This window comes from Carassius carassius, chromosome 33, assembly GCF_963082965.1.
Source record: "Carassius carassius chromosome 33, fCarCar2.1, whole genome shotgun sequence".
Lineage (NCBI taxonomy): Eukaryota > Metazoa > Chordata > Actinopteri > Cypriniformes > Cyprinidae > Carassius > Carassius carassius.
The window spans coordinates 2,197,108-2,214,791 of NC_081787.1; the positions used below are offsets into that span (position 1 = coordinate 2,197,108).

General features: G+C 36.5%; 1 protein-coding gene across 1 annotated transcript; it reads left to right on the plus strand.

Moving 5' to 3' along the window:
• The first annotated feature begins 3,939 nt into the window (after window positions 1-3,939).
• On the plus strand, window positions 3,940-16,539 carry kctd16a (potassium channel tetramerization domain containing 16a). Its single transcript, XM_059521278.1, has 2 exons — window positions 3,940-5,333; window positions 15,611-16,539. The coding sequence occupies exons 1-2, from the start codon at window positions 4,529-4,531 to the stop codon at window positions 16,042-16,044; spliced, it is 1,239 nt and encodes a 412-aa protein (XP_059377261.1). The 5' UTR covers window positions 3,940-4,528; the 3' UTR covers window positions 16,045-16,539.
• Window positions 16,540-17,684: the final 1,145 nt, after the last annotated feature.

Below are 17,684 nucleotides of genomic sequence, written 5' to 3' on the forward strand. Positions count from 1 at the left end.
CGCGGTACTTTGATGTCGTACAGTGAAAATTCTGTGCAGCGCTGCTTCAAGTCGAACGCGCCTAGTGACTTCATTGATGTGAGTAACCTCGTGACATCACCATAAATCTAATCCTACTGCCTTCTCTCTCTCTGTTTGCCCTTATTCAAATGAATTCCCACTTGCTTTAGTGGCATGACTGTAAAAAAAATACAATATTGCCAAAAGCTTATGCGGAGAAACATATTAACCAGTGTAGGGCGGTACTAGTTACAGTAATAAAATTACTTTTTGCAGTAGGCTAACTAGTGTAACTAATTACTAAATTAGATTTCAGTATTAATAATTATTATTACTTTTGATGATATAATTATTACTTTTGATGGAAAGTAATGTGTTACATTACTTTTGTGTTGTTTTCTCATCTGCCTTGGCCTCATTTTTCTCTTTCTCAAATGTTATGTTTATCTAAAGTAATTTGTTTTGCTTATGGTTGTTCATCGAAGGTCATTACATTAAATGTGTGCACATCCACACATATCTCACAGCCAGTGCTTCTGTCTGTCCCTCTCCTTTTTAATTGTTCCTCTTCAGTCATGGCTGTAGAGTTCTTTATGATGTTTGTGAATTTGTTAAAGTATAGGTCATTTATTGATTTAATTTGTAACAGTGAAGTAAAAGTGCGTCTCTGTCTCGATCGTTCATGTCTTCAGTCTACTCTTATTCTGACTACCTTGTTCATACACTTCCAAATGCTTAATTTCATTTATAACAAACATTATTACATGCATGCATATTAATTAACTAATGTTTGTATATCAAGTAAATCTGCTGTTTGTTCCACTTTGACATGCAGCTCTTGGTTGAACATATTTTATTTTGCAGTGCATCCAAAACAATAGATTTATTTATTTTATTTTTTGTAAAACATTATTTTTTTCTTTCTTGTAGTGTTGCAAAAAAGGAAGTTTATGATAACACTTTTACAGTATCTTTGTTACACATTGCATACTACTATAGTAATACGGGAAATTATGTATAATTACACGCCATAAACCTAACCCTATTGAAAGCTGGCTACATTTTGTTAATTGATTTTACTTAGTTCTTTAATCTACAATTATAAATTTTAATCTTAAATTTAAATAAAAAAATTGTTAAAATGTAAGTGTTTTTCCAGAGACTAAGAAATAATAGACAACAAAGATAAAACATAAAATATTCCATTTCAAACTTTTTTGAAATACAAAAAGAGTGTAAAGGTGTTCAGGATAAATATTAACATTAGTCCATGTAAGCTTATAAAATCTACAATCAGGAACTGAGAATGCAAAACAATTTTCCAAACGTTTCATTTTCAAACAGGCCTTTAACTAATGGTCACAACAAACAAACGGGTTTAATGTATATTCAAAATCACTTTTAATTTTCAGATGTGGCAGTTCATTGTCAACAATCAACCAGAACTACATCAGTGGCCTTTGTTATCAGTAATTACATTATTAATTACATTACAATTTTTAAATGAATAAAAGGTAAACTGATTTTTTGTTGTTGTTGTTAGTTAAAAAAAACATTTTCTAGCATAAAACTTTCTAATTAATCCGAATATACATTTTCTTCTATTCTTGTAGTGTTCATTTCATGTATAATGGCTAATAATCACTGCTATTATAGTAATTATACAAATTAACAGACCATTATACGGGTGACAACACTTCCACCTAGCGGATGTTTTTGTTTCATAGGTAGGCTTTGGAGTAGAAATATCTTAAAAGTACTTTTGGTGAGTTTGATGAATTAGAAACACTCAATAAAGCACACTTGCTCTTACTACATTTGCATATTTTAATTTTACTGATGTCATTCATGGTTTCTGCACTGGCTTTGTGTCCATACTATATATTACACATGCATCAACATTCTTAACACTGTGCATTAATAATGCATAGTGCTTCACAAAATTATTTTGAGCTTTACAATATTGATTGTGATTTTTACTTACTTGATGCAGAGCGTGCAACAAAGAAAAACAGATGCATAAATTGAGTGGAGGTGTACATAAACAATTTATATGTGTTGATTTTCCAAACCATCGGGAATAATGAAACCATTAGAAATCACTAGGCGATGTGTTTACTTTAGGGAACAGGATCAAATCCTTATACTCAATAAATAATTGCAATAATGGCACTCTTCTGGTTCCATTAAGCATGAAAGCACCCCCACAGCCCTCCGAATGCAGAAACATCCAAATCCACATAAATGGCTCCTCTCTGAGGCAGGGGTGGCTGAAATCCAGAGAATACTGCAAATCTAGGTCAACGTATTGCTGCACAGCTATGATGAATCCCTTTTTCAAAGTGTACGTGTTATGCTTATGGATCATAAAAACCACTCAGTCTGACCAGTAACTGAAGTAATAAAAAGATAACATGCATTTATACACGTATTATCTTCAATGCAACATGCGTGCTTTGCATTAATCTGTGGATGAATGGGGTAATGCTATTTTTTATAACACTGCATTTGTTACACTTTATACATTTTCCAGTGATCAGACAGGGCTGAACGAGTGGTAGATGTGCACCTGAAGAGCTGTAATTCATTATTCAAGTGTTTAAAGGCAGTGGCTGCAGGCATGTCTTAATTTTGCATGGAGTATTACCTGCTTTAAAATGAAGACTGAATGAAATCAAATAGTAATAATTCATATCTTCTTCTGAGAATCATGAGAGGGAACAAACATCAGCTTGAATTCTAAAGATATCATAATGTTCATGTATTACTGAAGGTATTAATGCAAAAACTTTAAGTCTATATAATGAAATGTTATTGCAGATAAAAAAGAAAACAGCAGAGCATTTGCCTTCTGAATCCCACTCACAGTTTCTCCTTTCGGTGCCTAGCAACACTTTTTCAGCAGAAAACACAAAATTAGCAGGGTAAGGGTGACCACAGACTTAAAGCCAACGCTCTGTGAAGCCTAACTCACAGATTCCTTGAAACAGGATCAGCACACAATGCCAAAGGTTTGCATACTAAAATAAATATGTTCTCTAACTCAAAGCATCCTCTGGGTGCACACAATCTTGTGAGGGTTTCTCTAGATGAAAGTCAATGAAATGCTATTAAATCTGTGATGTCAATTCAGAGTGGAATTCATAAAATGTTCGAGTTTTAGTAGTTTCAAGAGATATGTATTAGACAAAGCCGATGCACTATCAAACATTATGTAATACTCAAATTACTGTGAAATATATGTTAGCTCAGTCAAGTAAAGGCAGTCAAATGCAGCCAAGTTTGTGAGGAACTGTCCGTGGTCCTGAAACCATAGCACACCCTCAAATCGCCCAAAACTTTCCAAAGGTAATCTCAGGAAACATGGATTTGAGCTCAACCATGGTTAAAGGAATAGTTCACCCAAAAAATGAAAAACTTGATTACAATTTACATACAAAATGTTGATGAGTTTGTTTGTTCATCAACTCAGATTTGGAGAAACGTAGCATTGCATCACTTAACCACTGTTGGAAGCATTATTGTGGATTATAAACATGTAGGCAAATTCACAATTTCTTACAAACATGCAGTTTTTGCTTCACATGATGTTGATTGATGAACTGGAGTGGCGTGGATTACTTGTGGATTATTGTGATGTTTTTATCAGCTGTTTGGACTCTTATTCATATGGCACCCATTGCAGAGCATCCATTGGTGAGCAAGTGACGGAATGCTAAATTTTCCAAATCTATATGAAAATGTATATTGCAGCCTAACTAATTCATCTCTAGCATTTTAATTGCAAAAGTATATTTGGAAATCTGGAGAAGCAGGGTGAAATGCTTGTGTGTTTCCAGCTGTCATTTTCCTTTAAGATGATGTAAGGCTCATCTCCCTAAGAATGGTCTCCCTCCCCCGTCCAAAGCCTTTCTCTGCACGCTGCATCCATTCGCACAACGTTGCTGATGCTCAGGAGAGTCGGGATGCACAAACTTCACAACGCACCCTCCTTTTCAACTACAGATCCTTTTACTGAAATGCTGGGTCGGTGCCAGGTACATGAAGACTAACTGTTCTGGACAGACTAGCATTCCTGGGAGAGAAACACTCCTCTTCTAAAGGAAGTTGAAGCTGTCTTGGTTGGTGCAGTTTTTCATTTTTTATAAGCAGAACTTATTTTTGGATTCTCGGCTGGAGGTTACATGAGCTGCATAATTGGTTCCCTTGGGTGAGGGCTCTTCTATTTCTACATTATTTCAAATAGCAGGGAGATGCCTTTTCAGATTTATCATCTGGTAATAGACGCCCAGCTACATTAGTTGAAAAGCCTAATCTTAAAATGACATTTTGATGCATATATATGTCTATAAACACTTTGCATGTCTCAAAGATGCAGTACATAACACAATAGACTATGAATGTCTATTAAAGCACGTGCAGGTTATGTTCCTTTTGACTTTTTGCTCACTAAAGACGAATCAAAAACTTTTGCGTATTCGTTTTTTGTTGTTGTTGTTGTTGTTTTTGAAGCGTGCAACGCACTAAAATGGCTCTGATTGAGAATTGCAGGACTTATCAGACGCCCAAGGACAGTGGATGTGCTCAGAGTTGCTCTGGTGATGTGGTTGAGCTCAATGTTGGTGGACAGGTGTATTACACTCGCCATGCAACCCTCACCAGCGTGCCAAACTCACTGCTGGGGAAACTGTTCTTAGCTAAAAAAGACGTTTCCAACGACCTCGCGCAGGACATCAAGGGACGCATCTTCATCGACAGGGACGGATTCCTGTTTCGATATGTGTTGGACTATCTCCGCGATAAGAGCGTCGTCCTGCCGGATTATTTCCCGGAGAAAGGGAGACTCAAACGCGAGGCTGAGTTCTTCCAGCTGCCTGAGCTTGTCAAAATCCTGACGGCTGATGAAAACATCCACGGTGATTTCGACGAAGCGTCCCAGGGAAGCGATCAGAGGTTGTTGCCGGCGTCTTACCTGGACGCGCGCGATAGGCGCTACGGCTTCATCACGGTGGGATACAAGAGCTCGTGCGCCTTCGGAAGGGACGCGGATCCCAAAGCGCGAGGAACACCCAAAATCTTCATCTGCGGAAGGGTCGGTCTGGCCAAAGAAGTTTTTGGGGACACCCTAAACGAGAGCCGGGATCCCGACAGGACAGCCGAGCGATACACCTCTCAGTTTTACCTGAAGTTTCTCCACCTGGAGCGCGCGTTTGATCTGCTCGCGGAGAGCGGCTTCCACATCGTCGCGTGCAATTCATCGCTCACCGCTTCTCCGCACAACAGACGCACTGATGACAGATACTGGTCCAATAACGCAGAGTACGTCTTCTACCGTGAGTACAGTTTATTTCACTACAATGTACAGCCAGTCGGTAATAATCGACAAATCATGAAATTGGTTTATCGATTGTTCCCTTAAATCTGCATCTATTTTATTATTATAATTTTTTTCGAGTGTTTGCTCATCTGCAATACGTCTATAGAACGTTTAGATGTATTTAAGATGTTTATAATTTAGAATGCATGTAAAACTGACGTCTGAAAGACGTCTATCAGATGTTTGTACACAGCAGATGCTTCCCGGATGCATCTTGCAGACGAACTGTGATATCTGGGTTGTCAATTAGGCCATTACATAAACTAGTTTGGGTTAAAAACTATAGCCACATCAGAAAGATGCTTAGCGAAACTACTTAAAGTATGCTGATCCCGGTTTTAATATTTCCCTTGTGGCCAGTATTGTGAAAAACATGAGAATAAAGGGATTTCGCGTTAAACAGGTTGTTTTTGAAAATCGGTGCATGAAATAAAACTACTATTTTTTTTTCATTACATGCCTATAATTAATTGCATAAATTTATAGACCTGTTAAAAAAAGTTAACATTTTCAATGAGGTGTCAGCTAGCCTAAACTTTCATTGTCTTCGCAGTGCGTCTCTCTCTCTCTCTCTCTCTCTCTCTCTCTCTCTCTCGCTCAATCTCTTTTTGTTTAAATACATGTGCACCTTGGATACACAATTGTTCTCCAGCGTCTGCCGTCAGTAGTGGTTCAAGACTCGCCTTTGTCTTAAATGAGAGAGATGTTGCAGCATATGGCCAGTAAAAAAATCACTTTGTGCTTAATTGCCCTTGGAAAAACTATAAGTAGTAAACTACTTCTGGAGGACAGTCACGAGATTTGGGGCAAATGGACATATGGCTGCTTAATGATTTGTTCTCTGTCACCAGTGTAATTACTGAAGCATTCAGCCCTGCCCATTGCCCACATAATGGAAAAAAATGACACATCAAGATAAGGAGTAATGCTATATTGTAAGTTGATTTTCAGACCAACACAGTTTTTTCTAATTAGTTGTTCCTTTATAATTGTGTATCAGATGGGACGATCTAGTAGTACACTTTTATTTAACATTAAAGTAGACCTGGCTTTAAGTCCCAACCTATTACTTTTGTTAAATAAACCAAACAAATGAACTTGACAGTTATAATCATCATGCACTTTCATTGAAGCAGCTCTGACATTTCTTCCACAGGAAAGAAAATCTTATGGATATGCAGAGACATGAGGATGTTAAAGCAAAAGGTTTATTATGCAACATAGTTCAAAAGATGCACATTATAATATTTTTTGCATTTAAAGTTGTATTAAAAAACCACTTGGCTCAAAAAAGATAACACATCAGATAACAAAATTAAATTATAACGTAGTTATTTGCATTCACTTAATGGTTGAAATGTTTTATCTCAACTTAACGCTGCACATTTCAGTTTACAGCATGATTGGTAGATTCTTGTTTCTCTTCTGAATTTATTTGCTCTTGAATCCCCTGGTGAAATGAACCAGTTGCTTTATACAGGCCTCACTGCCTTCTCTTGTGCTGTTACTTCTCAGAACATCACCCACATGACACATTTTACCAATTTAGACCACGCAGGAGACTGGTGATATATCATTTGCGGTCCTTCTTATGTGCTTCATCACTTAACATGCCATCTCTGCCCATTCTTGCGGTTAAAAATGTGCTGCAGGTTGCTCTCAACTTTTTTTTTTTCCGTACCAACTGGTCAGTTTTGTCTCTGCATTAATTAATGGCCAAAGATTACAGCCACATTGATGTTTGCTTGGCAGAAAAATAAATTGCATGGGCTTCATGCGATTCATAAACGTCTCACACATTTCAGATCTGTATTCAGACAGAACTCAATGACTTACTGATATTTTCCGCTTTTTATTTATTTGACCCAAAATCTCGACCTGTTGTCAAGCAGAGCCTTATATTATATTTAAAATCCTAAGCACCATTCACTTTGATGACGAACAGCCCAAAATGTGTAAAATAAGGCATGTTTCTTTTCCTGAAAGTGAATACAATAAGAATTTTTTTAAGTCTCTTTTTAAGTTTAGCTTATCAGTAACAAACCCTCTTCAAATGGACAAGCCTTATTCTTTTGATCATTAAGGACCAAAACAGTATAGCTAATTATAAAAATCACAAGCCAACTTGAAAGTTTTCCAATTAAAAATCTATTAGATCTTTCTTAAGGTCACCTTCTCTGTTGCCCAAGAATACTGATGATCTACGGCATGTTTTTGCATCACAAAGCAGAAACGTCCAGTGAAGTTGATGCTGCGTACATAATTATCTCATTCAAATCCTAGAATCTAGCCCACGCTATATAATTTTGCATTTAATGTATTGCAACATCACGACTCAGCCTGTCACATTGTTTCCAGGCCAGTGCAGATTATACAGTAGGGTGTGGGCTAATCAAATGTGCTTCAAGTAGTGTATTAGGCCCACAGCACTTGAAACACGAGCTAGGAAACTAAGCTTGTCAAAATACACCATGGATAGACAGAGATTATTCTGGCCATATCCTCTAACAATGTCAAGTGAATATGCAGTTTCGATTATTCCTTTGAACACTAGTGATTTACAGCCATTATTGAACTGGCACAGGAAATAAGTCCAGTGTCCACTGAGGGAGTTGAGATACAACTACAGAAAGAGCCACTCCATGTAAGATGGAAAGTAAATGGAGAAGAGCAAGAAAGCAGTGCAAGTGATTTTCCAACAGAACCGGTCATATCCAGTGTTAAAAATTTCTGCCAAAATAAAAGCTTGCTTTAGGTTTGAAAATGCTGATAATTCTTCCAAAAATATTTAAATAAATAAATAAAAGAAAATGTAAATATTAGGAATTTTTTTAAGTGCACTATAAAATAATTGTATTTTTATTTAATACTCGCTTTTTTATTTTACAATATAATTGCACTATTATTTATTATTTTATCTAAATAAATAAAGTGCAATAAAAGCTATCATTAATATGATTAATTATTTTATTCTTTATAGTTATATTTAAAGTCTTATATTTAAATGACCTTATTTCAGTGATTTCCATCTGTTCCTCCACTAAAAGTCCAGGTGATTAAAATAGAAAAAGTAAAGGTCATACAGACATCATAAAATGAATTCATATGAACTGAGTGGGTTAATTCAAGTCTTGTGAAGAGATACAATCAGAAATTTTATTAAGGCTTTTATTTACATCTAAATGATCGACACTACACATAAAATGCATCTAACACTACCTAACAAACTCACACTAACAAAACCTCATTGGTTCATGAACTTCTGGGTTTTTGGGATCATTAAGTTTTAGTTACCTGGACGTTCAACCTCTCAGGATTAATTAAAAATATCCTAATTTGAGAGTTATGGATTTAGATGACATGAGGTTTATGATAATGACACACTTTACATTTTTGGGTGAACTATGTGTTTGTCATGTGGCTGTAACTGGGTACATCAGTACATGCAATACAGTAGAGAGTGTCTATGCTCAGATAAAATATTGCTACCAACTGTTTTCATTTGAAATTGAATATGAAAATATGTAAAATAAGCTTTGAAGTATGAAAATGCGATTTCTCAATCAAACAGGAGAGTGGATTTAATAATGACGGAAATAGAGAAACATCTGGAGTTATTTCCATAAATAAAATCAAAGCTAAACAAGACATGTATTATTATATTTAATGGGATCTTTGTTGTAAATGTTAAATAAAAATAGTAGTTTAATATATGTAAATGTATTCAAACATAATATATGCCATTATACTAATATGTACACAGGTTTTAATATATTAATATTAACTTTAAATAAACTAATATGTACCATTTAGGGGTAAATAATGCACAAAGATGTACCTCTGTCTTAGATTAGCTCTTGTACTGTAGGGTAAAGACCCAGTGTCAGCTTTTTACTTGTTTTTAGTTAGGAACTTGTGCAATAAGACATTTGGTTAATTCTTTTCTTATTTTTACGTTTAATGGATGGATTGAACCAGATAAGGAAGTAAAAATTACTGTTTAAAAGCATGAAATGAAGTTGGTGTTTATACCGTACATTGCAAGCATTAAAAGTGTTGTATACTCTCACCTAAAGAAGCCTCCAGATAACATTACAATGTGAATTTTACAACAATGGCTCTTCTTTAGTATTTAAATATTCCTGTCCTTTCTCTATGATGCTGTGTAATTTGTCTTTCTCCACGTCTCAAAAGAAACCGATGTAGTAATGACAGGTTCTGTTGGTCTTATTAGAGCCCATCAGCGCTTTGAGAGGGGTCACGACTACAATGAGATGATCTGGGCTCTCCGATCTGTCTGTCAGATGCTTCTTTCCCTCAGATGAACATGGATGCCTTTAACAAAAGAAGGAGATTGCAGCTTGTGTCAACATCATTCAGAAGATGAAAAGTCACATTGTCTGTAATCTTCCAGCACAAAGACTCTGAGACTGGGATTGGTGTTACTCGTCCTTGGATTAGGACAATGAGTGTTTATTAAGTCCAACCCATTTAGACGCTACTGTCACCCAGCTTTAATTCCCATGATGCATCAGCTCTTTTTAAATTGGGACACCTCATTAGTATCATTATCAGCATAGTTTGGGTTTTCACAGCTTAATATTTCAAGTAAAATGTTTGTGCTTCTTAGATACAAGCTTTTTTATTTGCAAAGATTAGTTTTCTATATGACTGCTCCCCCGCAAGGACAAAATTGGCCTACTTTGTACATTAACAAGCACAAGCACATACACACTCAAACCTCAGGCGAAGCTCAAAAACCATAACAGAAGGACTTTAATCAGACATAGACACTATACATATTTACACAGAGCTCTTGTACTGATCTAACCCTGAGATGCCCAAACAGTTGATCAACATCATGCACGAGTAATTGAATTGATTTTGATCTGCAGTTTTTCGTAGGATGAAAATATGGCACAGACCCCCAGTATTCAGGATCAGTATCAGTAGTCCCGTTTTCATTAACAAGCCTCAAGTGTGCAGTTTACCTTGCTAATTTCTCCTATAAAAAAAATCTGTTGAAAAAAAAGAGGTTTTTTTCTGTCTTTACGAAGATCTGAAGTCAGAGCTACAAAATCTGAGGCTGCAGAAAGACCTGTACCTGCAGAAAGACTTTTATTATCATCTCAATAAAATTGATGGTTATGATTGTATTGTGCAAACTGAGGCCCGTATGCATGAGTGCGTGTGTGTGTGTGTGGAAATAGCTCCAATCCAGAGATGTCTGCAGGTTTGTGGTAAGTATGATTGGTTGACTTTCCTGGCATACCAAAACAGACGGCTTGACTCAATCATTTTTCAAGAATTGAGAATATTTATTTTTTTCCCTTTGCTGTTTGTAGATAGACCATATATTTGGGAGCTGGATGGTTTTGGATCCAAACAGTCCAAAAGAAAATGTTTTTTTCTGACTTTTATAGGATATTTGATTACAACATCATTCACAGATTTGAAATATAATTGACACAAATGAGCATATTGTTGACCTATAGTTACAGAGTGCTGCAGTGATGATGTATTTTTTCAGGCCAGCCTGGAAATTAGCACCACCCTATAGTCTCAGTCTCAGATGTTACACCCACAGACCACTGAACATCTGATGCATAACCCACACAAAATGTGTTATCAGGATCAACTAAACACTGTAAAGTTCACGGCATAGACTCTTGGCAACTGAAAATGATATCCTGAATGAATGATGCATTTGCATGTCACTCTGTTTGTAGGGACATCGACATATTTTTTTACACCCCTAGAAAAATGCCTTTGAAAAAAAAATACAGTATGTAATTGGCTGTTTACATGTCAGTCAAACGGTGGCCAATAAAAGCTGCTATGCAGTGGGCAGAAGTAAAAAGCTCAAGTTAGGATTTATGTAAATGCATGGTCACATGATTTTATAATCACCACTATTAAGCTTCCAACAGCTCTTACAGGCTCTACTGGAAATCTAAAAGTTGGAAATAGAGTTAGAATAGTGTAGTTGAAATTTAAACATGTAATACATGTAGCAACTTTCCATGGCTGCTCACATTAATGTCAGATAAATGTGTGCTTATAGGCTCATATTCAAGTATTTATTGCATGACTGCATGACATGGAGGCGACATGTTTTCTGGTACTTGTAGAAACAACTTAAAATACACAGTCCATTTTTGCTTGTACAGAAAAGAGAAATAGATCATATAGAACTGTAAACGTCTACTTGTGTTTGTGTACATTCACAATATCAACAAAACGTTGTGCTTTTGTAAAATAAAGAACACAAACAGGATGCACTTTCTGCCGTTCTGTCTCTGTGAACTGGAGCTCTTCACAATGATGAAGCATATAGGCAATAGTCTACTTGCCTCATGGTTCTGAGAAATATATGAATAGAAAGCTTGAAATGTCTACTTTTAAACAACCACTTCAAATCGAACACAAAATCCACATAAAATGTGCATTTCTCTCACTGTACTGCAGAAATGGTGAGTCAGCATTATTAGCTTCATCTTTGCAGCCAACACTGACTCAGAAAATTAATTAATAAATAATAAAAAATGTCTCCTTGCTATTTTTTCCCGACACATTCATAGTCATTTTTCCGTTGCTTTGCGCCAAGCTTCTGCGTCAATAGACTATTAAAGGCTCCAGGTTTTTTTTTTCATCTTGAACGAATTTCATTAGAAAATATTGCATTTATATTAATGAACAGAGTAGACATGAGATTTTCATAGTCTTTTCTAGATCTCGATGTTCTCAATTTAATCTCATTAGTCTTTTTCCTACGGAAGAGGAAATCAAGTGAAGTAAAGAAGTAAGTAATGGGTCTGCATTCCTTGTAATTTTTCAGTATACATAATCCATAATTAATTAATTTCTTACCATTCTAACAGTTAAACATCTTTGCAAACTTTAATACACAGATACACAGGAAGCAACAAATACATTAGTTGCCGCCCATATGATTAACCCATAGCATCGGCTGCTTCATGTGGGCATTAGAAGATTGAGTGTTAATTAAAAATGCATAGATGTGCGTCACACTATTTTTAGGAAATTGCTGTCTGACCTCTATTGTAGTGCTAGGAAACACATTACGCCGAGCACGCCGCTCAGGAGAATTGTGATCGGAAGCACTCTCAGACATTTACGTAGATGCAATGAATTGTGGGTAGACTCTGGTGGGTGGGTGCCCCTTGTGATGAGATTGTCTCTGCTCGAGCTGCATCTCTCAGGCTTGTGTAATTCACCAGAAGGCACTCACATACGGTAACTGATTTAGCTCTGCAGACAAGCCCCAAACATAATGGGCCTGCAATATGATCCGTGCAGCCGTAAACGCAGCTCTGTAGTCACTCTGAGATCAGAAGACAGCAAAATGCATAAAATTTCTTGTCTGAAAGAAACTGCTGCAATAAGCTTGGTAAGTATTAATGGTAAACAGCACCAGATTACCCTAATGTCCCGTTGACCAAGGCAAGGTTGATATTTACTGCTTACAGTAATACCAATAAGCAATGACCAAGGAATGCACTGTCTCTGGGAAATGCAAGCTTCCATATAAATATGCCATCTGAGGACAACAGCAAGTTGAGGAGCATTTCCAACCCAGCTTATTAATTTTTATGGCAGAGTTATAGCTGATCGCCTCACTTCTGGACTTGTGGTCCCATCAGGCTGCAGTAGAAGCCTCTCTATTCACCCTTCATCTACTCCAGGCAAAGGGAAGCAAAGATGAGAGATGGACAAAGAGGATAATTGGGTGCCGAGGAAAGAGGAGAACCTGAGAACCTCCCATTAGAAAGCCACTAGCAATCACACCGCCTTCAATTAGCCTGTTATTGCATTCAGTAAAATTTATTTGAAAGTCAAGTTGAATGATTTTGTTATTAATCAGGATAAATTAGCTTCTTCGGAGACAAAATGAACACAAATTATTGGTTCTGAGTTTCGTGTTTAGCTAATAACGATACTCAGATGTAAATAGCATTCCTCTATGCAGATGTCGTCTCATTGGTGATCATTCTTTTTAATAGTATGTCAAGCTGATGGTGAAAGGGTTGAAATTCTATACATGAGTGAAAGAAAGAGGAATACCAATAACAGGAAGATGGAGATACAGTGACCCCTGGGGAGAAAACGTCTGACTTATTTTATCGAGCCTCTATAAAGCTATAGGTTCTGCGTTTTATGTTCTTGAAAGCACAGTTGCAATTCATGGGGACAGGATTGAGAAAATGTAGCAACGATTATATACACACAACAAAAGTGCAAGATCATCCACACACTGTGATTTGGGTGGTTGATGTCCACTCATTTTTCATCTCCAAATTATAGGAACAAATTACATATAAAGAAATAAGTCATTTTTTTCAATGACATTGTTACATTTAAGCATATTTTTCAACTAAATTATCGTAATGCAAAACCATTTAAATTCCTATTACTGTAAAGGAAAAGTTTGTTTTATGTTTTAAAGCCAAAATCAGTATTATATAAATGCACGGAAACAAGCAACACCATGATGTATAAATGCCTTTCAAATTATTTATTTATTTAGGAGATTTTAAAAAGCAACGCATCATTTATGCACAACGTATAAAATCTTTACTATTTTTTTATGCATTTATTTATTTAATTTTGTAATGAGAATTTAAATGGTCTTGGAAAAATATTAATTTTAATACTTGATTTATAATTCATCCATTCATTTATATTTTCATTTTGCATGAAAATGAAGAGAATTTTAAAGGTCTTTAACTATTGCTTCCTTTTTAATTACACAATATTTAAATTATTTACTTGTTTATTATTTATGCATGCACTTTATTTATTTAAATTTTTATCACAATAATATTTTTATGGCCCATAAATGACCATCTACCATGACAGATAAATTCATAACCATTTATATATATATATATATTATACAGTAAAGATAATTTATTGGTCTTAACTAATGATTCATTTTAATACCATGACAAATAAAGTCTTTACTACTTACATTTATTTATTACACTAACGATAATTTAATTGTGAGAACTAAAGATTTTTAATTTGATACCATTTTGTATAAATTCTTTACTACTTTACTACTTTAGTTTACTTATGCATTACAGCATTGAGAATTTCAATGGTCTTGAATTTTATTTTCTTTATACAAAATACTTTTTTTTGCCTTTATCTGGACATGAAATATGACCCAGACATGTTCAAGGAGTTTTTCCTCCAGGATCCCTGGAGTGGGAGGTGATTTGTGTCCATGAACTGAATAAGACACCTGCAGGGCCGGTGATACATGGGGCCAGACCAGGCCTGCCAGGAAACACAATAACTGGTTTCAGAGGTTGGTTTGCAGTCTGCCTGTGAAGGTGGACGGGATGTCATCCATTTACAGTTTCACAAAGTGCTTCAAAGTTTTATTTTCAGACATTTCAATTTAGTTTTAAACAATGCATTTTCACTAATCCTGTTTTTAGAGCTCAGACTCTGCACCTCTATCGCACTCAAGGATTATATGAAAATATGAATATGTAAATGTATTTGAAGGTGTTTTGTCCTTTGATTCAGCTGATACTTTGATGTTGGGAGATTTCTCTACAGTCATAGTCTATTTTGATGTTGTATGCATATGTCCATCAGATAACAAAAGGGATTGATGCACATGGTTATCTTTTTGAGACAAGGACTCAGCCTTTTTGTGGTTTTAGCAAAGTTCTTTGTGCAAAAAACAAAACAGATCGATACATATAGTTCAGATGGTGATTTAAATGTGGATTCTTTATGTCCTTGATAAGGTCAACTTGATAAGGTCAAACTGCTCAATGTCAAGCGACTTGCTTGCACTTGTACATATTAATGTTTTTCACTGTTTGCACGTGCACTGATGCTTTTTTATTTTCAAGTTGGTGAGTTTAATTTCCTTTTGATTAAATTATGCATTTTAAACGGGCTTCATAAAGGGTGGTATGAGTATCGACTGTCTGTGCCATTAGAGGAGCATTTGTCTTGGTTGAACTGCTGTATTATAAAGGGAAATGAAGAATATCTTTGTTCACCTCAGTTCTTTCACCTTTATTATCAGGTTTCACACATCCTGATTCCTGAACGGACCGTTTTGCAATCCGATATCTAAAACAAAATCACACTGACTTCCGAAAATGACTCCCATTGCGACTTCTGTTATCATTTGGGCTGTATGTGCTTTGATGACATCTGTGGGTTTTGTGGCTTTGTGTTTTTAAGGTGGCCCATCCGGATGGTCTTCTTCTCACTGCGACTGCTGCTGCAAGAGCCACAAGAGCGAGCACGAGGGTGAAAGTGGCACTTCCCTAAACGAGCTCTCCACTTCCTGTTCCGAGACCCAATCGGAAGCCAGCTCTCCGCAGGAAACGGTCATCGTGCGTCCAGTCACCCGCCAACCCAACATCCAGACTTTGGACCGTCCAGTGAAGAAGGGTCCGACCCCAATTCCAAGGAGAACTGATCTGCTCCGCGTTCGAACCGCCGGGACGCGTGACGTCATGGCAGGGAAGAGGAAACCGGCCAAGGAGAAGATGACGCCGGAGCAGGAGCTGGAGAAATGCATCCGGGACTTCCGGCGGATTCAAATTCCAGAGCGTTTTCCGGAGAGGAAGTACATGTGGCAGTCGGAGCTCTTGAAAAAATATCAGCTCTGAAATGATTTCCTTTGGGCTCGCTGAGCCTATTAGTGCAACACAACAGAGCTCTCAGCACATAAGATGACATCATAATTCTTCTCTGCTTGGGCTTAATTGGCTCGTCTGTGTAATCATGCGGTAAGATACACAAGTAACAATTCAGTGAACCTCAAGTGACTCCTATGGCACCGGTCCTGTTTTGCTACTGGGCACAATGGCATTAAAGTCTAAACCAATTTTCACAGCGTCTATACAAGCCTCTCAAATAAAAACAGATTGTATATATATTCAAAATAATCACAAGTGTTTATTACCCGGTGATGATCAAAGTATACACACGGACTGCACAGCACTTTTATACGGCGTTCCTCTTGTAAATGCAATGCACATATGAGAACTGCAGGATTGGTATGTGAATGTTGTGTTGCATTATCCAATTCAGTGTTTAGCTGATGGAGAGTTTTAAAGGACTAGTTTAACCCAAAATATTAATTTCCTGAAAACATTATCACACTCAAGCCATCCAAGATGTAGATGAGTTTGTTTCTTCATCAGAGTTGGAGCATTGCATCAGTGTCTCAGCAATGGATGCTCTGCAGTGAATGGGTGCCGTCAGAATGAGACTCCAAACAGCTTATAAAAACATCACAATAATCCGATGAAGAAACAATCTCATCTACATTTTGGATGGCTCGAGGGTGATTACGTTTTCAGGAAATTAATATTTTGGGGTAAACTATTCCTTTACCACAAATTTACCCCTTTATTTAAAGCGTTTAAACAGCACAAGTGAGTATGTTTCTGCGGTAGACAGAAGACAATGCATGTTATGTCACTCATAAAGAGTAATGGCTCATATCAATGAATGCATTTAATTTGTGATGTGATCTACATTATTCACCAAACATCATTCACCAGTCATGCAAACCCAGTGGAAATTCATCAACAGGATCGGACTCAAATACTAAGCTGTTTCTTTTTGTCATTGTGAATGTTTGCACTGAGACTTTTGTGGATTTCGCTTGTGGGTACACAAGGATGTTTTGTTCTGAATGTGCAATGAATCATTAAATGAACTGGGTTTAAAATACAATTTGTTCATTGCGATGTTGCACCTTTTGTGGTTCGCATTAGAGTAGGCACAGCATTTAAACTGGATTCTTGACAGAAAAATCAAGAGCTGCTTGTTTCTTATTTGTGTTAAATGAATGCAAATCAGATGGCAGATGACCTTACCCATCTCTCTGAATTGAACAGATTATGAGCTTTGCTGAATCTAATACTAAACCGCCAGACAAATCTCTGTGCAATACCCCTTACAATATTCAGCTGATTTCAGATGCACGGTGGTGTAATCCTGCATTCTGCCGTCTGATATATTAGTTTTCTCTTTTTCTGTCACTGTGAAGGAAAATTGTTGATAAACACATGCATCACAAGTACCATTTTTAACATACTATTTTTAGCCATTAGATTCTGCAGTGTTGATACGTTTAATCTAAAACAGAGAAGCTTTGGGGCTGAAGAAGCGTGACAGACTTGGAAAAGTTTATGCATTTATTAAAGACAAATCAGAAATCTATGGAAGCCTGTTCTGCCACTGTTTTGTTTACTTTTTCCCACCACAGTTCTGACTTTTGCTCAGAGTTGCATGATAT